Raw genomic sequence first — 27243 nt, forward strand, 5'->3', positions numbered from 1 at the left:
GTTCATTTGGAAGAGCTGGATTAATGGCTCTTGCCTCATGTATTGCTTCAGGGGCCTGTTGCTGTGACACACATACTGCAAACAAAGACTGTTCAGCTACAGAACAAGTAAAATCTACTGAAGAAAGATGTTTGCCCTTTGATGCTGCTGAATTGTTAGATGCTCTAGGAATTGTTATTGAGAGAAGTAAACAACATTTCAATCCAAACTATCGTCGAAGAGGTATGTTTTACGTGCCTTGCTATTAGATGTATTGGAATATTTGTTTTATGCAGAAGTAATTAGAATTTAGATAGTCTGACTTCTTTGTAATCCAGTGTGCGAGGATATTCTAAATGCTGCATCATCCCTGACAAATGTCATGGATATTCAATTTGATCTGCTTCTGCATTTTATTGCAAAAGTTCCTCGGGAGTTTACTGATAATGGTACTGTTTCCTACCATCTGCAAATTGGATGCATTGGTTGTCTTTAATTCTTAAAATTCAAAAAGCACCAAAATTAATGTTGCATAAGAATCACATTGATGCTTCTATTTTCCATTATTATCAAAGCGGTGTCTCCTTTTCCCAACTTATTAAAGATACACCTAATTTGTTGTTAGTCATCAATATACTCTTTTTAAACCAGTTTGAACTAATTGCAGTTCAATAAAACCCATAAACCATTATCTTTAACTTTCAAGATCATATCCTCCTTATCCTTCTCTGCCATTAGATCTCTTGATGACCAAGGTTTGAAATATCATTCCTATTTGGGATATCAATCCTTGGCTAGAATGATACAATGTTGATGTTGTGCAAGGCATATCAACATGAACACAAAGACTTCTCTTACTTGGAGGAAATCCTAATTATTTGACATGAGGACAAGGGAAAAGACATGCTCTTTTGAAGGAGACATACTTGGGGTTTGTGCGGTCTAGCGGAAGAAGGAAGAACATGTTTTATGGTCTTGTGGGTATGGTGGGTATGGGGCGGCCTCACAGAAAAAGGAAGAAGCTTGGGTAAGTTTAGGGAGGCCTAAGCTTTTCTTACTTGGAGAGGGCCTAACTTGTTGAAATGAGAACGAAGATGAAGGAAGACATGCTCTCTTGTGGAAGAAGAAGAACACATGCATGGGTTCAATAACACCTAATAGAAGAAGGAAGAAGCTATATAGTGGCCTTATGGGTATGGTGGGCGCAAGGACGGCTCATGGGAGAAGAAAAAAGCTTTGTTAAGTGGTTTGGGAAGGTCACAGAAGACTTCTCGTACCTCGACAAAACCCTAACTTGTCAAAAAGATGACCAATACAAAGACATGCTCTTTTACGAAATAAAAAGATAAGCTTGGGGGAAGGAAGGCCTAGTGTAAGTAATAATAAACTATATGTGACCTCATGGGTTTGCTATGATTGAGGAGGCTTTGTAGAAGGAAAAGATTTCTAGTGCTCGGAGAAAACCCTAACTCACTGAAGAAGAAGAGGAGGAAGCTTACTTGCAAGAGGTACCACTATTGCAGAAAAAGTTTCTTGTGAGCTGTTACTCGCCTGCACAAAAAGTTTCTTGTGAGCTGTTACTCGCCTCAACATGTCCCTCACACGTCCTTACATTGTTAGAGAAAGTGGAACTAGGGTTTTGAGATTATGTGGAAGGCATGTCTAACATTGCAACCCTTTCTTTTCGGTCCTCATGAAAGATGCTTGCGACAAAGGATGAGCTTATGAATCACCTTCTTGTCATTATTTTACTCTGTAAAACTTATCTGTCTAGATTATATTTTGTTCTTAGTTGTCATTGGGCCTTCTATTACTTGCATCCATTTATAGTGATTTTGTTCGCATCATTATTATATAAGTGTAGATTTTTTCTTTGCACTCAATTTTGTTTCATCTTGCAGGATCTTTAAGAGTGATTGTGCAGAAATGGATTCTGAAATGTAACGATTCCAGGATGTATGTTTTGAAGAATCTTACTGACTTTCCTATGAGCTTTATTGTGCAGATGCAGTCGTCTGAATCTTCAACAACTTTTGATGATGAAGATGTTGAGTCATGGGGAAGAGAGGCCCAAAGGTGGGCAAGGGTTCTTTTCCTTGTTCTGATGGAGGCAAAACATCTAGAAGCAATATTCATGGTTTGAAACATTTTTATTTAGTTCACCTGTATTCTGGTTTCTTCTATGCACCATTCCTTTAGGATTTCTCTTTTTTAATAAGCATCTCAAATTTTCAGTTGAGGATCTTATCTATATTGTACATTCTATTTTGTATTTGTTTTTACATTTTTATTTTTATTTGAAGTCTAGGAAATTTTTGCATTTTTTTCTGTGCAGAGAAGTTGGTTTTGGCTAAGCTATGATTTATTTACCACTATGTCAAAAGCTTAACCTACTAGAAAATGATCTAATTTATATTTTTTTTATAGTTGAATACACTTCAAATGAAATTTAGGATAATCAAGTATAGAAAGGAAGCTATCAATATATATATATATATATATATATATATATATATACAAATTTAGCATAAGATTCATTAAATATGTGAATGTATAAAAATGAATTAATATATCATGACTAAGTGTATAGTGCACAAGAACACCACTCAATATAAGGAATAACGAATGAATATTAGAGGTATGATCTGCTTGATTGACATACACACCACTAAGCTCACATTTTATCCAATGACAGACTTATATTAGTTAAGCACGAATTCACCATGATCCTATTTGGAAAATTAACCTTGACATTGTTATGTTTGACAACTTAGATAACAAAAAGGTATCACCACAAAAATATAAACTGCTAATATTGATAAGCCACTTTACCAGGATGCAGGGCAAACTGAGTGCTCGAGCATGCTCATAACAAGTCTTATAGAAGAACACATAACAATAAGAAATTTCAAGTTATTATGTAGCTTGTATCTCAAAACACTAGAATGTCTTTTGAGGTCTAAAAGAACTTTGGGATTATACTCTTAAGCCCACCTATGCCTACTTAAAGGGAAGGATTGAGCTTAAACATAACATAACTTTTGTAGTCCTTTTACCAGGCTATATAGAATGTCTAATAACATTTAAACTTAACTTCAAAAAATTGCTTATTATTTATTAATATTTTTTTCTTACCTAGTTTAATTCCTCGAAACCTATTCATACTGGATGTCATGTAAAATCGTTCTTTTCTTCTTTTATTATCTGAAATTTCTAATTGACGCAAGGATTTATCTTTTGGTGTTGGTGCTTGCTAGGTGGTGCATAATTGTATTTGTATTAATGTAAATTGATGTCAATTTTCTTGGCCTTGATTTCCAAAGTAGATGTATGTATTTGAATTGAATTGTTAAAAAATTTAGGCATCGGTCATAGTGAAAATGTTGTATTAGTGAAACAGGAGTCAGTAAGAAAAAGAATCAAGAGAAAATAAAATAATTTTATGTATGAGATAACAAATGATGTTCAATCATCTTAAGGATGCAGATAATGTTTTCAAATATTTTATTATAAGAAAGAGATGAATGTGGTGTAGGATCGGTGGAGCGCGCTAAAGGGGGGGTGAATAGCGCGTTCTTCGTTTTCGTTCGTTCGTTCTATCAGAGAAAACTTAACAATGGATATTAGAAAACTATGCAGGGGCATGCGGGTTTATTTGGTTCTTAACTTCCCAGGGTTAGTACATCCAAGGCCTATGTACGGGAGATGCCGACCCACTAGTGGTTTCTTTTCCGAACCTTGTTCGGAGGCGAGGAGAAATTCGTTTTACAGTCCAAAGTAATCACGAAATACAAAGTAAGACAAGGAAAGAATAAATCAAAACTTCGTGTATTGGCCGATTTGGAAATCCTGAGCGCCGCGCACTCCTCCTGGTACTTCTCTGGTAGCACGAGCCTGACCCCATTCGCGTTCAGCAGCACCACTAGATGGAAAGGATGGCGTATAGAAGTTATATCCTTGTGGTGCACGTTCAACTTCTTTATATAGCCCCTTCTGACGCCTAGATAAGATCTGATCCGATCCGATCTCCTTGATCTTATCCGTGTTGAGTCTTATCAATCGGGGCACTTAGAAGCGGAATAGGGGCGCTCGGACCGTCTAGATACTTGGAAATCTTTCGGGCGTTTGGATCCAGTCAACTCGGGTTTGACCTGAGTTGATTGCGGATTTGATTCGGCTGCCTTTGTTTGTTCCACTTGTGTTTTTTCCATTTTGCTTCTAGCTCCTGGTTCCTGCAAGATGGCATATAAACACGCAAGCAACCTAAGCCTTAACCTGTAGGACTAGCTTCGGATTTCCAATGAAATCCTGGGTTAAACTAACGCATACTGTTCCCACACTAGGAACGCGTCTTTACCCACTCTACTAGGGAGAATTTATCTGCCAGCCAAGTCTTCCAGACTTGTTGGACTTCTTCTTAGGGCTCCTTGTTAACCACAAAACAAATTTCCTAAGTGTCTTAGAGGTTAATCTAAATCAATAGAGCTAATAGCTTATGATTTTCAAAAGACTTTTCAAATATATGATTTTTAATTGGACTTTTAAGTTGGACTCCCCTTAAAGCCGACGCTCTCTTAGGGCTCCTTGTTGACCACAAGACAATCTTACTATGTGTTTTAGGGATTGTTTCAAGTTAAAAGCATAATTTTCAAAATATTTTGCAAAATAAGAGTTTTCAAACACTTTTTTCAATATGAGTTTTCAAATAAGTTATAAAACGTCTTTTGAAAATTAGGTCTTTCAAGAATAACCTTCCCCTCACCTAGACACTCTTTTAGGACATCTTTGTTAACCACAGGATTTTCTGCCTATTTGTCTTAGGGTTCTTAGACATACTGTTGACCTAGAGGTTTGTATCTAAGTGTTGGTCAACCAATTTTCAAAGATATAAAGTTTTGAAAACTTTAGTATAGATACACACAACAAGCATGAATTTTAAGTAAATATCAATTTTTTCAAAAATAATTTTTATAAAAATAGTTATAATAATTTTTGAAAAGGTTTTTTAAAACTTTGTATTTTAATTGTCCTTATCATCTCACCCATTCTAAGTGCCTCAGTACATGACATACAAGGCTTACCATATGGGTTTTGTGAGATGAGTTATCAATTTTATCTTTATTAATTTTCAGTTAAGTTCTAATAAGTGTTTAACCTTGTGTTAGATTCAGGTTTAATTGTCAGTCAATTAAGTCTACATTTCAAAAATCGACTTCCAGGTCGTAGCGATGCAAGGGCTTTCTTGGTTATCGGAATAACGACCACTTTTTAGATAAAGTTTTTTTAAAAAATTATGGCTTTAATCAACTTCTTGAGAAACCTTGGTCTAACTAGTCTAAGATGTGGCGAGGTAGCTGTGGTCAGTTCCCACTTAGCTAAGCAGCCAAGCAAGGTACTCCTTACTCTACTTGACTACCTAAACCAAGCTTTCCTAACGTCAGTATCATCTCGCCCCACCTTGATACTATGTTGGCAAGTGTCAACCATTTATGTATTCTTAACTAACCGTTCTAGATTAAGCAGTAAGTAATACGATGACATGACATTTATGTGCATTTAAAATAAAACATATCCATGTACATGACAAGTATGCATGAGATAAACAATTCAAGCAAATTTTTTTAAAATTTCTAATAATGTATCAAATTCTCGATTTGATACATTTTGTGTGGACCCACGAGTGTGTCAATCCACTTTGACGCACTTTGAATGTTATTTTAATTTTATTTCATTTGATAATATTTTAATTTATTTTCATAATTATAAGTAGTTTATTATAATTAGATTCATGGCTTTTAAATTTGAATTTATTTTTGAATTTTTACTTTTATGTTTTTTTAATCTATTTTGAATTTTTTAAGTTATTTTTGAATTTAACGTTGAATTTTTAATATTTTTTAAAATTTGTTTTGAATTTTTTTTGTTGTTTTAGTATTAATGTTGAATTTTTAATTTTAATTTTAGAATTTTAAGGTCGAGGATTTAATTTTTAGATAAAGTTTTGTTACATAATTAAATGGAACTTGATGATAATTTATTTTATTATTTAAATTCAAGTTTTTAAATTTAACTTGTTAAAATTTATGGATTTATCTTCTTGAATTTTGAGATTTAATTTCAAAATTTTAGAATTATTCATTGTTTCATAATTAAAGGGTACACGGTTGTAATTAATTTTATTATTTAAATTAAATATGTATTTTTAAGATTTGAATGGTTATTATAAGAACTTTTAAGATTTAATTTTGAGTTTTTAGAAGTAAAATTATTAATTTTAGAATTTATTTTGGTGGAGTTTGAATTTATTTTATTATTCGGATTATCTTCATTATTTAATTTTTAATTATTAAGTAAATTTGAATTATTCAACTTATCTTAATTTAATTTTTATTAATTTACGGATTTATTAAATTATTTAAAGTTGAATTATTCAATTTATCATTATCTTAATTAAATAAGTTAAAGAGTTGGTCTATTTTTTTATTTATTTGTATTAAATCTAAATTAATTAAATTTGAATTATTAATGATTTAATTTGTTAAATTTGAATTAGTTAGATTATTATTTAATTCAGATTGATTAATTAATTTATTCAAATTAGGTGAATTTTCATTATTGATAAGATTTAAGTTTGAATTTTTTAAATTAATTAATTTATTTTTATTTAATAAAATTTTAGATTTATTTAAATTTTTAAATTTGTTAATTTTGAATTATTTGAATTAGTCAAATTTAAATTAGTCAAATTATTTAAATTATCTAAATTTGAATGGGTCAAATTATTTAAATTTTCTAAATTATCTATGGTTGAAAATTTCAAATTATTTAAATTTGAATTTTTTCTAATTTATCTAGATAAATTATTTAACTTTTTAAAGTTATCTAGATTTGAATTATTTAAATTTATTAAGTGTTGAATTAGTAAAATTGACATTTTCTAACTTATCTAAATTTTCAATAAAATTATCTAAGTTTTAGAAATATTAAATTTAGCATGCAAAATTCTAGGGGTATTTTCGTAATTTAAGATAGTTTCCAGAATCGCAACCCTTAATTTCGATTTCTTCTCCGCTGTCTTCCTCTCCTAGCACCGATTCTTGTAGTGTCCGGGTTTCTGACACTTGAAGCACTTGATGTGGTCTTTGTTCTTTTGGGCTCCTAGCATCGGTTGCTCTTTTGCCGTTGGTGGTGTCATCTGATTCTTACGAGTAGGGCACTGGTTTTTGTAGTGCCCTCTCTCCTTGCACTTAAAACAAATAATATGGAATTTAAAACGAACTTTTACAAATTTACCACGCTCCCCCTCCATCTTTGCCTTTGTGAGTCCGATCAAGAGCAAGCCTGCTCTAATACCAATTGTAGAATCGGTGGGGCGCGCTAGAGGGGGTGAATAACGCATTTTTCGTTTTTCGTTCGTTCGTTCTATCAGAGAAAATTTAGCATCGGATATTACAAAACTATACATGGACACGTGGATTTACTTGGTTCCTGACCGCCAGAGTTAGTACATCTAAAGCCTATGTACGGGAGACATCCATCCACTAGTGATCTCCTTTTTAAACCTTGTTCGGGGGTGGAGAAATCCGTCTTAATGTCCAAAGTAATAATCACGAAATACAAAGTAAGACAAGGAAAGAATAAATCAAAACTTCATATAGTGGCCGATCCGGAAGTCTTGAGCGCTGCGCACTCCTCCTGGTACTTCCCCAGTTGCACGAGTCTAGCCCCGTTCGTGTTCAGTAGCACTACTAGGTGGAAAGGATGACGTATAGAAGTTACATCCTTGTGGTGCATGTTCAGCCTCTTTATATAGCCCCTTCCGGGCGCCTGGATAAGATCTGATCTGATCCGATCTCCTTGATTTTATCCGGATTGAGTCTTCTCGATCGGGGCGCTTGGAAGCGGAATAGGGGCGCCCGGACTGTCCAGATACTTGGAAATCTTTAAGGCGTTTAGATCCAATCAACTCGGGTTTGACCTGAGTTGACCTCGGGTTTGGTCGGCTGCCTCTGTTTATTCCACTTATGCTTTTTCCATCTTGCTTTTAGCTCCTGGTTCCTGCAAGACAAGTATATAAACACGCAAGCAACCTAAGCCTTACCCCGTAGGATTAGCTTCGGATTTCCAATGAAATCTTGGGTTAGACTGATGCATACTGTTCCCACACTAGGAATGCGTCTTTACTCACTCCACTCGGGAGAATTTACCTGCTAGTCAAGTCCTCCAAACTTGTTGGACTTCTGCTTAGCCTCGATCCTCGATCTCTAGGATTTGCTGCTAGACATCTGGTCCACTTGACCTGTCTAGGCTTTCACCTGATATTTGGTCCACCTGATCTGTCTGGATTTCCTGCCATGCATTTGGTCCACCTGACCTGTCTGGACTTTTACCTGGTGCACTTGATCCGCCAAGACTTCTGTCTAGTCTTTCAGATCGGGATTTCCTTTGCCTAGTCTTCAACTAGGACTTCCTTGCCTAGCTTCACTCACCAGGACTTCCTTGCCCAATCCTCCAGATCAGTACTTTCACTGTCTAGCCTACAACTAAGATTTTCACTGCCTAGTCTAACCAGTAGGACTTCTTGCTAGTCTTCTGGTCAAACTGACTTAACTAGATTTCGCTCACATCCAAACATTAGATTCTGTTTGGATTAACCCTTGGTCAAACTGACCAGACTTAAGTGTATTGTCAAACATCGAAACTCTAGGGTCAGACCTAGTGTTCTTTGCACTAACATGTGGTACAATCTAGCTGGTGATGGACACTAACAATGAAAAGGTTGAACGGTAAATCTTGAGCTTGCAAACAATCTAGAGGGCTGGTGTGGCTTTAGCAATTTAAGCTGGGATTCAAGTTACGATCAACAAGAAGTTATGTAGATTGGTTGAGTTTTCAAACGTTAATATAGTCTGATCAAATTTCAATTTTTTCCATCGATTTTACTCTCAACTTGACCAAATTTGAACCAATTTCATTTATTTCCTAGTGGTATTTAACTCTTTTGGCCAATGTTTATCTCTCTAGTTTTTAGATGTCTCTGTTGGACATCATGAGATAGTTGATTTCTCGGGAAAGATCATACCCACTTTTGCTGATACTGATAGAATTTGGGCAATGTATTGTATGATTTTGGGAACCATGGTCTTGTCTTCTTTAGTTTACCTACTTTTGAGTTTTTTTGCAATTCTTTATTTTATTTGGATTGAAGTAGTGGATATTCCATAGCACAAGTATTTTGTTGCCTTAGATACAGGCGCAAGTTTTTAATTGTCATCTACTAGGAATCATATTGACAACGATAAATGTGAGGCTTACTTTTTTTCTAATACTTGCAGTCCCTAGAGAAGTACAGCAGTTCTCTTTGCAATCAGAATTCACGCAGTGAATGGGTTCCAATCAAACTTTTAATTCTTTTTCTAGCCCTTATTGAAGAACTACAAATTGGATTTAGCAGTGTTGTGCACCTCTCTGTTGATAAATTCAGAACAGAGTACAGTATTATTAATCAATTGGGGAGAGAAACTCTGCCAGAAATTTCCATATATTATAAAGCTGCTGGAGCATTTCGTTGCTTATTGGTAATATTGCCATGCATATACGGTTGTATCCTATCATTAGTGATTTATCTTAATCAGTCGTTGGGACTCTGATTATATATGACATGGAAATTTTCTTGAAGGAACATCTTGTCCCTTTTGCGAAGTTAGCATCATCAGTATTCTGGTCGATTCCTGCTGCTGAGGACTTGCAGTTACCTCCGTCTATCAAAGGAAGGCTTGGAGGTCCAAGTCAGAGGCGGTTAGCTTCTGTTATAACTTCTAGGGTTCTGCAAGCTGTAAGTTTTATTCTCCATGTTATTGGTCTTGATCATTACTAATAAATCTATTCATACATAGGCATTAGTATTTTACTTGTGTTCATACAGTATCCTATGTGCATAGGTGGATTCCTTATAGGCTTAGGCATCTAAAAGCATGCTCTGAAAAATTTATGCAGAGCCACAGAACATTGGTATTCTGCATAAAGCTTTAGTTTATTGTGATTAGTGCTATATTTGGATAATTAATGCTCTTGGATGAATATATGGATGGAGCCACTACCTTCACTGGCCTTTCACTAATTTATCTTTGGAGTGGTATTGTTGTATGAGGAAAGTTGCTCATGAGCATGTAAAATTTGTTAGATTTGACTTACTAGAATTTATGAGGTACTTGTCAAATATCCTTATTGCAACTGATATAAATGCTTCAAAAGTCAAATAGTAGTGCTTGATAGTTATCATTATGTTATTTTTATTCTGTTTGTCGTCATTAGTTATCATAGTTTTAGATTTAGTCTAGTCTCTTGTTACTGATCTTACTATGAGATCACGTATTCACATTATTTGTTGTTTCTCTCAAACAATAAAAATGCAGAAATTTGTATGATTATATTAGATTCAGTTTAATGGTTCTATGTCGATCAAAATGGATTGATTTCAAATATTGTTGTTTTGGTTTGAGCTGCATGGTCTTCAAACTGCTTCATGATCCAGTGGTCCTGAATTTGATTATTTTCATTCCAAGTGTACAATTGGAGTAAGCTGAATATAACTCCATAGTCCATAGTGTATGCATTTTCTGATGAGCTTCTTTGTCACATCAATAGTTTACTTGTGCTACATGCATACATCTCTCAGCTGCAAAGTCTCCACTCCTCTCAGCTGGTGCATTGTTGCATCCTTTTCCACACGTTTCATTCCTCAGAACACTGCTTTCCTCCTTCCATTCCTTTCTCTGCACAGACAACAGCCTTCCTCTCTTGGCTTTCCCTCCCCCTTCTCTTATGCGAGGTGGATGCCACCACCAACTCTGATATGTTCTTTTCCTTTTCAAACCTTTTCTCTCCCCAACGTCTCCAATAAGTTTTGTTTTTCTTGCTTCTACATCATAATCAATGGAGAAGTTCCTCCACACCCTTCTTTCCATTGTTTCTCTTCCCCTTTGCAAACAAGTGGCTCAAATCTTATTGCCTTGAACAGATGACTAATGCAGTTTGAGCAGGAAGGTTAGGCCATGTACCTGACCCAAAAAGCAATTAGAGAATCTTAGGGGAAAAACTAAACTTTCATATTCTTGATGAAGGGCAAGTATGCTTTCCAAGATTGGAATGATACTATGTGTTTCTCTGCCACATCACCAATCATCTTGAGGTCCACCTAAGAGTGAAGAAAATTAAGATAATTGTATTTGATCGAGTCTTGACTATACTTTGGCTCTATAGTTGTACTTGGTTTTGACTGAAAAAAATTATTTTGGGCGATCAAGGTATTAGGAAAGAGGATATATCTATGGGTATTGGTCTAAAATCCAAAATAAAGTATTGTAGAATAAGTTTATTGGAGTTGACCACATAAAGGTAAGGTTTTACTGCTATAATACAAAGAACTTTTTCTTCTCTTTTATCCTCTTCCAAGGAGATCCATGTTTTGCTCTACATGATGAATATTTGATATCTGACATCCCTGTACATTCCGCTGACATTTTATGTTCTTTCTTGACATTACCTTTGTCATAATGTGGAAGGATCCATTCAACATAAAAGGAAGGGCTCTTCACCTGTGACAATATCAACCACTAAACTAAAATACTGCTCAACACACAAGAGGCATATTCACACAGTTACACAGATATAATTCTTTGTTGAAACCCTTCATTCAAAACCAAACATGGTTTAATTACATCAGAAAGTATAACTGGGAACTGTAATGGTAAAATAAAATTCCATTGTAATTAAGAACATTTTAAACATTTGAATGATGGAAATATTTGCTTGAATCAAAATGGAAATGACAATTATTAAGAGAGAACCTGTTTTTGATTCAATCTCTGTGTTTCTCTAAGCAAGACCTATGGAAATGCAAGAATAAAGAAACACAGCGAGCACAAGTGTACACTCTGAGATTTTAGCATATATGTGCATCAAATATAACTCTTAAGAGGAATTAAATGTTATGCACAAATTTAGATTATTTCAAATTCTTCTTTAATGTTGCTTCTACATAAGAGGAAGGGAGTCCAAATAGAGCGGAGGGGTAGTAATGATCTATTTTGGTGGAAGAATAAAATGTAACAGAAGAGGAAGGAAGAATTTTTGATTATCTTTTATCCACTTTTGGTTCCTTCAAAAAGTGGGTGGGAGAAGGGAGAAACATAGGAAAGGCGTTAAGATGATTTAACCTTATATGTCTTGGGAGTGACAAAAATGAAAGTACTAAAGTAGGCATTTTTTTTTTCTCATTTTCTTTTTTTAACTCTTTTTTCATGTAGACAAAATAAAGGAAATCCTTCCTCTCTTTCCTATCTTTTTTCCTCCTCTAACATTCTTCCTTTCTTTCCCTCTCCTCATCTTAGAATTACTACACTATCTAGTTTTAACACCCTAATCACTTATCACTGCCCACATGTGTGGTGCAGAGGTAAAACACTCATAGGAGCAATAAGAGAACTAGGATTTGAATCCCAAATGGGAAGAATATCCTATAGGTCGGCTTCTGAGTATGCATACGTCGTGCTTCAGATTTATGTGGTAGACAAACCAAGGGGGAAGACTGTTTATCTCTAGGATTAGTCAGACGAAGCTTGGAAACTTGAATTATAAAAAAAAATATATTTCATATATTTATTTTAATGCTCAACTAATAACTTTGATTATGTTGAAATGCAAAATCGCATCTAGGGATTACTTGAGGTTGAAAGAGTTGGGCCCGCTCACTACCTAACTTGGTCCGACATGCTTTGCTCATGATTTGAAATCTCGTATCGGGTCGGGTCAAACGATTAAAATGTATCATTTCGATAAATTACTAAACATGATATTAGGCATCGAGACAACATTTCCTTTGTCGTGTCAATCATATGGATGAGTATCATTTCATGTCAACACTAGACACCTTTTAGCTTGTTAAAATTGAGATAATATTATTTTTTTTTCATGCATTGTCTCTATACAAGGTAATATCAAAATCATAAATTTTTAGATGGAAAGCAAACATTTAACTTAACTATATAGTTGTCTTATCTTTTATTTTTTATTTTTCATCTTTTTCTTCCTTTCACCTCTAATTCACCACCAGCACAATACATCGGAATATCGACACGATACAAAATATTGGCACAACTCGAGATTTCAAACCCTGGCTTTGTTGTTCTCCTCATGATCCACCAAAAATTTAGTCATGCTGTGCTAGGCCCAACCTAAACAATAGGTCAACCTGCATGCTGGGCCTAGAGTGATTTGCATGGCAGATCTGATCCACATTGATTTAGGGGTTAGGTGTATTTCTTATAGTAAAAAATTTAAAAAAATCAAAATATTTTTGATTAATAAAAGGTTAGATTGGGATATTTTGGTCTTAAAATTACTGAATTGACTAACTTTTTAAAAATATTTCTAAAATTTCCCAATAAATAATTGAAATATCTATAAAATTCTGAAAACCTATTTTCTTTTTTAAATACACACACACACATACACACATATATATTTATATATAGCTCTAGTGCACGAAGCTCCCGTCAGTGCGGAGTATCGGAGAAGGGTTAGATCATATTGAGTTTGTTGTTACCTTGCATTTTTGCAAGAGATTGTTTATGCGATTCGAACCATGACCTCAAAGTTACGGGATAACAACTTTACCGTTGCTCCAAAGCTCATCTTCTTTATTGTTTTTTATATTATTTAAATTTTAATTATTTGCTAAAATACTTTTTAGTTTGATGGGTGTTATGTCACATGACCATGTCCGACATAGAGCATGATTCAGCATGTTGTGCCCAACTTGACTTAATAGTTAAACACACGACCATGCTTATGACATCCCTAGCTTGTCCACACCACTACATATCACAAATGTGTCACCACATAATTGGATCGATGCTTTGAAGCCACCATATATTTAAGAATGGTTCAACATCCCACTAGTGTGCATATGGGCTGAAAAGCCTTTGCTGATGCATTGATGAGGGAAAAAGTATATGTGGGTTAATGAGTATGTGTAACTTTAATTTTGTAGCATTATGTATACATTAAGATTCTAGCATATCTAGTGACAGTCGTATCTTCTGGTTTTGGTTAGATTATCTGTATGCTTCCATTGAATATTTCCTGATATTCATAGGAATTGCCAGGAACTAGAATCAATTTAGAACTTGTGTAATAGTGACTGTTCTTATATACTCGATGTCTTGGTCCTGAATCAAAATCAACAACAACAACAACAACAACCAAGCCTTATCCCACTGGTTGGGTTGGTCCTGCATCAAAATCAATTTTTTCAAGAAAAAAAGTATTGACTGTTGGGCTTAAAAAGATGGAACTCTTCTCTTCTTTCATACTGGGTGTGTGTGCTGCTCAGGCACCTAGTAGTATGGTTTTAAAAGTTCTGGTTGAATCAAGTTTAGGTAGGAACTTTACACAGCATTGTTATCTAGCTGTGTTCTAAACCTGAACATAAGACTTGAAAAGGCATTTCTGGAAAGAAGACAATGGGTTGAAATATGGAGTTTAATTAGTTTCCTATAAAATTATCTATATTTATTAAATCAAATTGTATATGGGGTAAAAATGTTCTGATTTAATCAGAAGTTGATGTTGGAGCGACTTAGAACTAAAGGCTGATGTTCTAATAACAAAACCAAACAACTTTTTCCTGATCCTGAGTCTGTGTTGGTTCAGATTCTCTGCAAGTGAATTTTTTAGAATAGCCATACCAATGGCTTAAGATTGGCTATGCTGATGCTTAAGAGTTAAGACCATGATTGCAGTCATTGCAATTTTTGGTGCTAAATGTTTACCAGATTGTGTTTTGTCTGAATGTAGTTCGGATAGGCATGTAGGATGCTTAGGAATCCATCGATGTCATGAACCAAATGCAACAATCTCACATTTCCATAATAGCTTCCTAGCAGGACTTTCAAGATTCAAGGAACAGGACACCACTTAGGTGAATCAGAGAGTCTGTTGCTTCCCTGCAGACATTGAATATATAAACTTCAATCATTAACTTGTTTCTCTAGTTCATGGTGATGGTAACATCTTCTGTTGTACTGAACCTTCTTTCTATTATGAAGTCCAAATATTGTTGCATGAGTTGAGTTTTTATTCATCTTTGGAGTTTGGTGAAAAATTAGACTTACATATTGATTTTTAAGATGCTTTATACTTTAGCACAAAGATGGTATAGCTTTCCAAGGCTAAAATTCATTGAAGATGTCTTTCTTCATGCAGACTAAGTCTGTGATGTCCCTGGCTAGATCAGAAGTCATATTTCTAAGGATTCTTGACTGACAGATTGTAGAAGGTAATTTATACTTTACCATGAGGATGTTTGGGACTGGATCTTAGAAAAATAGTGATGTTCTAATAGACAGGGACCCACAAATTTGTTTGATGGAAGATATGCATACTTTAATTGTATTTCCATTAATCTTCGTAAAATTTGTTGACGTTGAAAAGTATTTGGATTTAGTTCAATTATTCCATTTTTCTGGTTTTACTATGGTATTTATCTTTATGCCCATTATTTGTTTTCATATGTCTTTGAGTTTCATTACATATGGTTATTCTGGTAGTCAGGGTTTGATCTTGTTGCTTCTCTATGGACAGATTTTCTCTCTAAGGGCCGTTGCTTCTATCTCTTCATGGTGCAATGAACTGGAGAGAGGTGATTTCTCTGATACATTTTCTTTCTTATGGACCTTTTCATGGAAAGCTGTCCAATCTTCTATTTACCATACAGAGGCAAGTTCATTTTTCTGTGGATTGTTTCTTTTCATGCAATAATGGTAAATTGAAATTTTTTGCACACCTTGCTGGAAGGTGGAGGTCATGCATTTCACCTCTGAAGATTTTTAATCCAAATACAGGTTGGGGCAGAGATATCTTTGGCTATGTATGAAGCATTGGCGTATGTCTTAAAAGTGTTTCCTAACAACTTCACCAAGTTGAATCTGGATTTTGTGTTGTCATACAATGAGACTCAGTGGCCTGATAGGGAAGCCATACATTTGTTGGATCCTTTGGTTCTTAACTTCCTTGATAATATGAAGAAACTTCTAGCTAATGGACTACTGACACGAAGTCGAAGAGCTGTTTTGATGAATTGGAAGGTTATCTTTCTAGATATTTTATTTTGATAATTCGCAACATTATATTTTCTGCGTTTAAGATTGTATCTAACAATATTTTGTTTTAGTGGATTTGTCTGGCATCTCTGCTGTCAATTCCCAGTAACGTCATGGCATACAGTCACATTAGTTCTGCTGTCTCCTTATTGTCTCATTCAACTCTGAGAATTGTCTTTCTCGATATCATTGACAGGTGATGTGCCTACTGGAAATATGCAATTGCTTTCAATTGTTATTCCCAAAGATTTTTTTTATTCATGCTTTTTTCTTCAGTTATCATTTATTCTCCTTACTTTGGGATTCTGTGCATGCATCTTAATTCTTAAACATGTTGGAGTTGAATGTTATGGGATAATTAGATTTTTATAAGCACTATGAATATTTTGCAATATTAGTATAAAATATTGCCAGTATTTCTTGTGAACACCGAACAGTTAATACCATTTTTGTAGCTCCATCTTTTAAGTTTCATAGGTGAGATTGACTAATGAACATTTGGAACTGTCTGCTATCCTACTCAAGGTTTAAAATATCGAACCGTGTCGAGGTTTCAATCCCGGACTAGAACGATACAGTTTCGGTACCGTATCGTACCGTGTCGGTATAGTTTCGGTATTTTTAAAATATAAAATATATTAACTAAAATAAAAAATTTAATCTAAATAATAAAAAATAAAAAATAAGATATTTTTAAAAAATAATAAGCTAATTTTATGGATTTTATTAAAGTCTATTTAAATTATCCTAAACTATAGCTAGGAATTGATTATTAAAACTTAATTAAATCCTAAGTCAAAAAATAAAAAAAAACAAAAATCACGATAGATCGCGCGTTGCCCACGTGCGGGCCGCCCGCGGAGGCGTCGCCGGGCCTGCGCGGCGCCTCCGGTGGCGTCGTCGAGCCCGGGCGTCACCTCCGGTGGCGCCGCTGGGCTTGAGCGACGCTTCTGGAGGCATTTCCCGATCGGAACCGCGGCGCTGGTGTTGTGCCGGTGCCGGTGCATTGGCAGAACAAAAAATTTCGCCCGTATCGCGTGATATGGCTCGATATTTCAATCCTTGATCCTTTTATGTCCTCGTGCAACATTGCAAGGTTCATGTTTTCTTCGTCTTTGTGTCATTTGGTTTCTTTTTTCGATGGCATTTTTACTGGCCAAATGAGAGAACAAACCCATCAACCTTTTTAAACCCAACCATTGTGCCAGGATGCTTAATCTCAATCTCCCCATTTAAGGTTTAATGTCCTTGTTAAGACCTAAAGCGTATCTTATTGTTAGGATCGTTGTGTGTCTAGAGGGGTTGAAAAGCGCTTAACTTGAAAAATAGAATTCCTTTTTTTTTTGTAAAGCCAAATACAATGATGTACAATTGATATGTAAAAGTAATAAGAGAAATCACAAGTGCTAGCAAGAAGGGTTTAGGTGACCTAGCGATTTGTTTGATGGATTGAGTATGAAATTGCCACTTTGAAAGCCTCGCTCAAGAGATGGAGAAACTTCGCACCACAATATCTTCTTGCAAATAAAATATGATATGTAAACATAAGGAAGATATTACTAGACATAAGTATTGGAAGCTGTCGAGTTGTAAATAACTATGTACAAAGGAATAAACAGTTGTGTACAGAGTAGGAAATCCCTTAAATTAAGGGGTTTAGTTAGAAAGATATCTTATATTTAGGAATAATTTAGTTTCCTATTCTCTCTCCTAGTTTCCTATTTTATCTATTGTAATTTTGTATATAATACTGTGTATTCCCATTCTGAAATGAAAGAGAAGAGAAATCAAATTTTCCACATGGTATCAGAGCCCTAGTTTTTTTTGGGTTTCTTCTTCTCTTTGTTCAACCTTCATAGCTGATCTCTAATCCATTTTTTTTCTGGCTTCATTGCTAATTCTCTTTTTTTTTTCTCGCGCCTACCTTTCTTCATCATGGCTGATTCTCAAACAACCATTTCCAGCAATCTTAGCCAATCTATTATGTCTGATGACTGCAGTTCAGTCCAGAAAATTGATGCTCTGTAGAATATTCAGGCTTCCAATAGGTTCAACGGGAAGAACTACCTAAAATGGTCTCAGGTTGTCTGTACCTATCTCAAGGGCAAAAGGAAACTTAGCCATATCCTTGGGACGGGACCTACCACTACTGATCCAGCCTTTGAGGCATGGGATGAAGAAGACTATGATTATGTCTTGGTTATGGGATTCCATGGAACCATCCATCAGTGATACACATATGTTTCTCAGTATTGCTAACGAAATTTGGGACTGCATTACCTGCACTTGCTCAAAAGCCTGTAATGCTGCCCAAATGTATGAACTCAAAGTCAAAGTGGGTGCTATTAAGTAGGGAGATAAAACAATCATTGAATATGCTATTATTTTGCAAAATCTGTGGCAAGAGCTAGATTACTACCAAGTAATTGAGATGAAATATGCTGCAGATGCTGTTGTTTTGAAGAATTTTATTGAAAAGGATCGTATATATGATTTTTTAGCTGGCTTAAATCTTGAATTTGATCAGGTCCGAATCCAAATCATTGGAAAAGATTGCATACCACCCCTAGTAGAGACGATCTCCCTACTCCAGGGTGAGGAAAGTCGACGAAGTGTGATGCTTTAGCTCTAACCCATGGCTGGATCAACCCTCGCTACCAAGACTGATTCGCAGGAGAAAGATAAGGGTGATTTGCCTCTGATTAAAGACAATAAAGCCCATCTTTGGTGCAACTACTGTAAGAAACCACGCCATGCCAAAGAGGCATGTTGGACACTACTTGGTAAACCACCAAATCGAGAATGGGAAGTCGTGGGGGGCAGCATAGACCTTAGGCACACTTGACCGAGCAATCCCATGACTGAAGACGACCCAATCCTAGGCGGATTCAACAGTGTAGAAATTGAGAAACTTTGAGGATTGTTGGGTTCTCTTGATAAATCATCTGGCACGTGCTCATTGACTCTCTCAGGTATCTCCTCACTCCCTTGTTGCATGAATACCTCAACCAGTTTTTTTGATAACTCATGGATAATAGACTCCGGTGCCACAGACCACATGACTCTCAATTCTCAAATTTTCCACACACAATCCCATCCCAAGTAACAGGAAAATTGTAGTAGCCAATGGATCTTTAGCTACTGTGTTGCTGATTTGGAGATGTTCACCTAACCCCTAGCCTTATCCTTAAAAACGTCCTCCATGTACCAAAACTGTCTGCCAACCTTGTTTCGATTCAAAAATTAACTATTGAACTTCATTATCATCCCATTTCCCCCCTTTTATTGTGTTTTCCACAATCGGAACTCGGGGAGGAGGATTGGACTTGCTAAGGAACATAGCGGACTTTACTACCTTGAATCCACTAAGAGGATTAGGGATAATTTGTCTTTGTCTTTCTATAGTTCCTCTATTAAAGATAACATTTGGTTGTATCACAAATGTCTTGGTCATCCCTCTTTTAGGGTCTTAAAAATCATGTTTCCTCATTTTTTTTTTCAAGGATTGGATGTTTCTGAGTTTCAGTGTGATGTTTGCGAATTGGCAAAACATTCTTGTGTACCCTTTCCTATTAGCAAAAAAAGAAGTTCATTTGATTCATAGTGACAAATGGGGTCCTTCTAATATTCCCAATGTTTCTGGGGTTTGATGGTTTGTCTGAATTGATGTTTGCACTCGGGTTACATGGTTGTTTCTCCTCAAATAAAAATCTGATGTCAACAATTGTTATTCCTAATTTCCACTCAATGATTCAAAATCAATTTGGAGTGAAAATCAAAAGCTTTAGGATGGATAACGCTAGAGATTACTTCAACCAAATCTTGTCCCCTTATTTCCAATCCCAGGGTATTATTCATGACTCGTCTTGTGATCATACACTCCGACAGAATGGAATAGCAGAAAGGAAAATGCACATTTATTCAACACTACTCATGCCATTCTCTTTCACAACAATGCCCCTAAATCCTATTGGGGAGAGGCTGTCCTTGATGCCACATACACGATAAACAAACTTCCCTCACGCGTCTTAGACAATAAGAGTCCTATGCAACTCCTCAACAATTTCTATCCTCATTTCTGAACCACAAATGAGCTTACTCCTAGGATTTGGGTGTATTGCCTTTGTCTATATCAACGGTCCACTACAAGGTAAACTAGACCCTCGTACCATCAAATGTGTCTTCCTTCGATGCTCATCTACTCAAAAAGGGTACAAGTGTTACCACCCTTCATCAAAAAAATTTTACACCTTGGCCAATGTTACCTTCTTTGAACATAACCCATTCTTCCCTAAGTCCTATCCTCAGGGGGAGATTTCAATGATAGAAGCTAACACTTGTGAGTCATTTAAACCCATTAACGCTCTTGATTTTCCTCCTATTCAAATCCGTACTGAATCACCTTGTATTCCTATTCCATCTAGTGAGTCATCTCCATCTTCATTTCCATCCAATGTCCCTCGTGATACTCCAAGGATTCCTCAAGTGTATTCAAGGAGAAAGGTTGTCCCAGAAGTGACGCAAGTCCAAGAACCTCACCCACATACCTCCAACCCTGATATTGGGATCACGATAAAATCTGATCCATCTTTACAATCTACTGAACCATCCATTGACCTAACAGACAACCTTGACCTTCCCATTGCTGTTAGAAAAGGTACCAAAGAATGCACCAAACACCCTCTCTATGTAACGACCCGACCCGTTCGTCCGTGGGAATTCTACTTATCCCGACCCCTATTTTTCTGTGGGTCAGGGCCGTCGACCATCGACCGTGCCGTTACCTATAGGACTTTCTACCCCTGCCCAGTGGATTTTTGCCTTCCCTAGATTCGAACTCTAGACCTGCAGGCTAAAGTACTAAAGTTCTTTGAATCTGGTAATCAAGTCAAAGAACTTTAGTACTTTAGCCTGCAGGTCTAGAGTTCGAATCTAGGAAAGACAAAAATCCACTGGGCAGGGGTGGAAAGTCCTAGTAGGTAATGGCACGGTCGATGGTCGACGGCCCATGACCCACAGAAAAATAGGAGTCGGGATAAGTAGAATTCCCACGGACGGACGGGCCGGGTCGTTACACTCTACCCTCTATCTCACTATGTTTCTCTTAAACATCTATCACCAACCCACAACAAATTCATTGCGAGTCTAAATACCATGATTGTGCCTAACATTGTTTCTGAGGCATTGTCAAAAAGGGTATGGAGGGATGCCATGAGGGAGGAAATGGATGCATTAGAAAAGAATAAGACATGGGAGGTTGTTGATAAACCAAAGGGGAAGAACATTGTTGATTGTAAGTGTATTTTCACACTAAAATACCAAGCAGATGGATCTCTTGAGAGATATAAAGCTAGGTTGGTGGCAAAATGATATACTCAGACTTATGGGGTAGATTATCAGGAGATCTTTGCTCTAGTTACAAAAATGAATACTGTCAGAGTTCTACTTTCTTGGCTACACACTTCAACGGGCAACTCCTATAGTATGATGTGAAGAATGCATTTCTCCATAGAGATTTAGATGAAGAAATTTACATGAACATCCCATTAGGATTTGCAGGGGATACTAGTAACATAGTATGTAAATTGAGGAAGACTCTTTCTGGTCTAAAACAATCTCCTAGGACATGGTTCGGAAGATTTGCTAAAGTCATGAAGAAATCTGAATATAAACAAAGCCAAGGGGACCATACTCTCTTCATTAAGCACTCAACTGTAGGGAAGGTGACGACTCTTCTAGTCTATGTAGATGATATCATTGTAACTGGAAATGTTGAAAAGGAAAAACATGATCTAAAGCAAAAATTAGTGGAGGAGTTTGAAATAAAGGAACTGGGCAAACTGAAGTACTTCCTTGGTATTGAGGTAGCATACTCTACCAAAGGAATTTTTATTTCTCAGCAGAAGAATGTGACTGATCTGTTAGCTGAAACAGGGTAGATTGAGTGTAAGTCGATTTCTAGTCCAATGGATCCAAATCACAAGATAGGAGAAGCTAAGGAAGAATCAACTGTTGACAAAAGCATGTATCAAAGGTTGGTTGGTAGATTCATATACCTTGCTCACACTCGGCCAGACATAGCATATGCTGAGTGTAATCAGCCAATTCATGCATGATCCACATGAATCTCACCTTCAAGCTGCTTATAGGGTATTGCATTACTTGAAAGGCACTCCGGGAAAGGGAATCTTGTTTAAGAAAAATGAGACACTAGCTTTAGATGCCTACATAGATGCAGACTATGCAGATTCTCTAATGGACAGAAGATCACAGGATATTGTACTTTCTTTGGTGGCAATCTAGTGACATGGAGGAGCAAGAAGCAAAATGTGGTGGCAAGCTCATCTGCAGAATCAGAATTTAGGGCCATTGCTCAAGGATTATGTGAACTACTCTGGTTGAAGATTATTCTAGATGATTTGAAAATCAAATGGGAATGTCCTATGAAACTCTATTGTGACAATAAGTCAGCTATCAATATTGCTCATAATCCTATTGAACATGATACGACTAAACGTATTGAAATTGATAGACATTTCATTAAGAAAAATTAGAGGAAGGATTAGTGTGTATCTTATATGTCCCTTCGGAACTACAATTGATTGATGTGTTAACAAAGGGATTGAATAGTTCAAGCTTTCATGATCTTATAGTCAAGCTGGGAATGGAAAACATCTATTCCTCAGCTTGAGGGGGAGTGTCGAATTGTAAATAGCTATGTATAGAGAAATAAACAACTGTGTACAGAGTAGGAAATCCCTTAAATTAAGGAGTTTAGTTAGAAAGATATCTTATATTTAAGAATTAGTTAGTTTCCTATTCTCTCTCCTAGTTTCCTATCTTGTCTATTGTAATTTTGTATATAATATTATGTATTCCCATTTTGAAATGAAGAGAAGAGAAATCAATTTTTCCACATAAGCATTAGAATGAGCATAGAGAAGGAAATACTTACAATTCTTGCACACTTAGGTATAGTAACAAGGGTGCATTTAGACAAAGGATGAGATAACTCATTCAGATAGCTTCTGGTTGGAATTAATTGATTTAAATGTCCAACAATAGTTGACTATAATCAAGATAATCTTATCGACGAATGACTAGTATTCAATTAACTAAGTTAACTAAGCCTTACATCTAGTTTACTAATAACATTTTTAATCGATTCAATATTTAACCAGTTGACTGAGTTGGTTATATAACACCATAAGTTAATGCACCAATGACTTTTATGTTTAGTTGACTCCATGACGTTCCATTCGACTCAACTAGTCAATGCAATAAGATTTTCTTATCTAATGGTTATATAAGTCAACTCAAATTAAATAGAGACCAAGTTTGCTTGAGCATCGACTCAATCTCTAATTTTGCCCGACTTACACTTCTTAAGCCCTCGTGATCCTCTAAGATCAAGCTTATGCTTACATTACAAAATAGGAACTCATGTTACCATGTCAAAGGTTTTCAATAAGCCTATCTAACTCAAAATTGTGACTTCAAAGATTACAAGTTACACAATCTCTTATAGCTCTCGGTTATCACAGCTTTATGTTGTCCAAGAGTTCACCTTCTTTTAGGCCCTCAGTCATTCGGATGCACTAAGCCCACAGCTCGATCCACATGCCATCTTTCACTATCACCTTTAAAGTTCCATCTCTTATGGCTCTTGTTAAAGCTCTTAAACGTGCTTAAATTTGCTCATCCCGCGGCCTCTCAACTATCCCATACCATTCTTTTCCAAACTCTAGTTGATCTCTTGAGCATGGAGTCTTGCTACCAAGTCCTTACAAGCACCATGGACACATTTAGTACCACGACAAAAACTTAAAACCCTTAAAACAAAAATGCCAAAACATGACTCGACTAGTTGACATGATTGCACCAACAATCTCCTTTTTTATGTGTATGACCAACCTTTTTAAGCTAGGGAACATAGAAGTCATAAATTCAAAATTTTGGCTCCCCTTGCTTCCAAGTTTCCTTTATTCTACTGTTTTACGAATTGGAGACAAGGTTTAGCAACTTTAACTTTTCTTTTTTCCACTTATCATACATCAAAAATGATAAATATGAAGTAGAGAGATTAATAGTCAAATAAGGCCAAAAGATAAATATTGCCATTTCAAATTTAAATTTTGAAAAGCATGACAAATCATTTTTGGACTTTCTAACTGAGTCGACTCCTTATCTATAATAGTTGATTGAACTAGATGGCATCTGACTGAATAGTTGACTTCTTTTTCATGAGAAAATATTATGAATAATCAATTTTGACACAATTTGTAAAATAAGTTAAAATTTCAATAGTTTCAATTTTCAAAGTATTAAAATAGTAGCAATCATAATTTTAATCAAATATGGGAAATTTTTAACAGTAGACAAATGATATGGTATATTTTAGAAAATATTAATTTTGTTAATTTATTTAAAATTTTCAATCATGAAACTATACTTAACAGTACATCTACCTTCCCAATAATTAGTGAATATGAATTTTAATAATTTTTGGCTCAACACAATAGATCACAACAAGCATTCGAACCAAAATATCAAATCTAAACACCACACTTAATATCTAAGTTTTTCGATACACAAATAAAAGGTTAACACTAATGGTCATAGTGACGTGTAGAAATATTAATCATAATTTTTCTAAGTGAACACATAAGTTTTTCTTTATATTACCTCGGTATGCTTTCATTGTTTGGTTGATGGCGTATGGGAGGTTGCCAATGCTAGCGAATGAAGGAGTTCGAGTAGGTCATGGGTTTATTGGATACTTGGCAAAAATGAGAAATCCAAGAGGTATGTAAAGTTTAATGTTGCATGTGCATCAAAGACTTTTGATATCTGGTTAAAATTGATGGAGGAAAATGTGTAAGAGGTCCTTGGAGCAATGTAAAAGCTATGCCGAAGAAGAGTTTAAAATATTAAGGTTGATTGGATGCTTGACAAAAGAAAATTATGCAATAGGAGTAAAAATGCTCAAAAATTAAGATTAACCAAGAGCATGTCAAGTGTCGTTAAGGAAGATCTGATTGTAAAATCTCCGGCCATAATGATTGTGAAGCAAGTAGCTTATGATTTAATAAGCGTCGAAGTAGATGCACATGTCAAGATGATGCTGGTTCTAGTAGAGATCCAGATTGAGAAGAACTGGAAGATTAGTCAAGTTTGAAAAGCTGGGAACTTAGAAGAAATAGATGCTTGTCTGGAAGGACTCGACGGCAAAGTATCATTGGCATAAAGACATGTAAGGTGAGAGATTACAAGTGAATGTAATTTTGGATTTTGGGTATATTTTCTACTTAAATGTGCACAATTGACTTAGGAATTGGTGTTCTTGGTTGAAATCGACAAATAAGCTCAAAGTTAAGCAAATATAGTCAATTGAACAGGTGAGTCGGCTATTGATAGTTTGTTACGAATGGAAACATTGTTCCTGCATGAGTCAACTAAGATGTAATTTGGTTGATTGAAGTTATATGAGTCGACTATTTGTCAACCGATTGGAGTTGAGTTGACAACCATGATCTTGAGTCTACTCAAAACTTATTCTTTGCATAAGATTCATGGGAAGAAGATTTGAGTCACTAGAGCCTAATCATTTATCCATGTGAATCGACTTAAAACAAAGCGGTTAGACGAAAAGGTTATAAGAGCTATCCAATCGAGTTGACTGATGACAATTATAGTTGGCTATTAAGGATTTGAGCCGACGGAAAACATGTTCTATGCCTATTACAAGGTTGTTAGAAGAAAAGGTGAGTTATCTAGTTGAGTCTCCTGATGCTAGTTGAAGTTGATTGATGAGGATTTGATTTGACTAGTATATTGACTCCACTAAAGGAGAAATAATTGCTGCATATAAAATTTTGAGGTTTATGTTTTAATTGACTAAGGAACAATTTGAGTTGATTGAATAGATAGGCCAATGTGCAACCTCAAAGGACATCAATCACATTCAACAAAATTTTGTTCTCCAATTAGTTTTCTGTGCTTGTAAGTGCTATTGACGATTTAGGAGTTTTTTCTCTTGAAAGATTTAGTTTTCTTTTTTGTTATTTTCTCTTGTATCCTAAATTACTGTTCTTTTGTAAAAGAGGAAAATGAGGTTTCTTCACCTTCTAGAAAGCAATGTTTTCCTTTGTAGGGGATTTTTGAGTAGTGACTTGGAGTATGAAGTGGGACTTGATGTCTGAATGACGCTTTATCCTTGTATTAGCATTGTTGCTTTTTGTGTGTATTTATTTATTTTTGGGTGCGTTAGCTGAAATGCAAGCCAATATATTATACAAGTTTAGCAATTGCAAGTGCAAAAGTCTAAATTTTAATTATAGGGTTGCACCTGTTCATCTCTCTTGTCTCACCGATCTTAACAAATACTTATTACATCAATACCATTATTATTTGGATGATGAAAACAATGATAAAGGACCTTTATATAGGCCTTACAATAATCTGGTTTCAAAGCACCTAAAATATCACTACAAGTTTAAATTACACGGTACTTATTGCTACATTGATTCTGTTTTGGTAATTTTCACTTTGATGTCGCATGCAATTATACTCATACAACTATGGTATGTTAAGTGCATGTTGCTTTCTACAGAAACTGCTGTTGCCAATTTCAGATAGTTTATAAGTATACTGATAATGTTTTTTATTGTCTTGATCCAAAAGCAGTCTTGAGAATGCTGGTGAGAATTCTCTGTTGCCTATGCTGAAATCTGTGAGGTTGGTTTTGGGACTATTATGCTCTAGTGCCACATCGTCCAGTATTCATCCATGTGAAGTTACTGATGAGGTGCCTTTTTCTGTTAGTTACTTATGCAGATTCTTATTCTTGAAACAGAATATTGAAATTTTTTGTTTTCCAAAGGAAGTACAAAAGTGCTAGTTAAACAATTCCATACAGAATATTGAGGTTAGGTTTTACATATTATTTCAGTTGACTTCCCACATCAATGGTAACCTCTTCTTGGAGAGGTACTATTAAGATTTGAGAATAACAATGATGGAAGATGAAGTTATAGGTAGATTCATACATATTAGCAATGTAAAAACATATACTTGAGTGCGGTGTTTGAAGTGCCGACTT

The 27243-nt window shown here is 35.5% G+C and overlaps 1 protein-coding gene across 1 annotated transcript; it reads left to right on the plus strand.

Moving 5' to 3' along the window:
• Positions 1–1984: 1984 nt before the first annotated feature.
• LOC141818774 (uncharacterized) lies at positions 1985–26949 on the plus strand (the record flags this gene model as incomplete). Its single annotated transcript, XM_074706219.1, has 7 exons — positions 1985–2116; positions 9315–9557; positions 9659–9814; positions 15625–15759; positions 15885–16127; positions 16214–16338; positions 26829–26949. Coding segments are annotated over exons 1-7 (1155 nt in total), but the record flags the coding sequence as incomplete, so codon positions are not given.
• Between the last annotated feature and the right edge of the window lie 294 nt (positions 26950–27243).

The sequence above is a fragment of the Curcuma longa genome, unplaced genomic scaffold (assembly GCF_044706935.1).
Source record: "Curcuma longa cultivar G26 ecotype Majalengka, Jawa Barat unplaced genomic scaffold, ITB_CL_G26_1.1 contig_25960, whole genome shotgun sequence".
NCBI lineage: Eukaryota > Viridiplantae > Streptophyta > Magnoliopsida > Zingiberales > Zingiberaceae > Curcuma > Curcuma longa.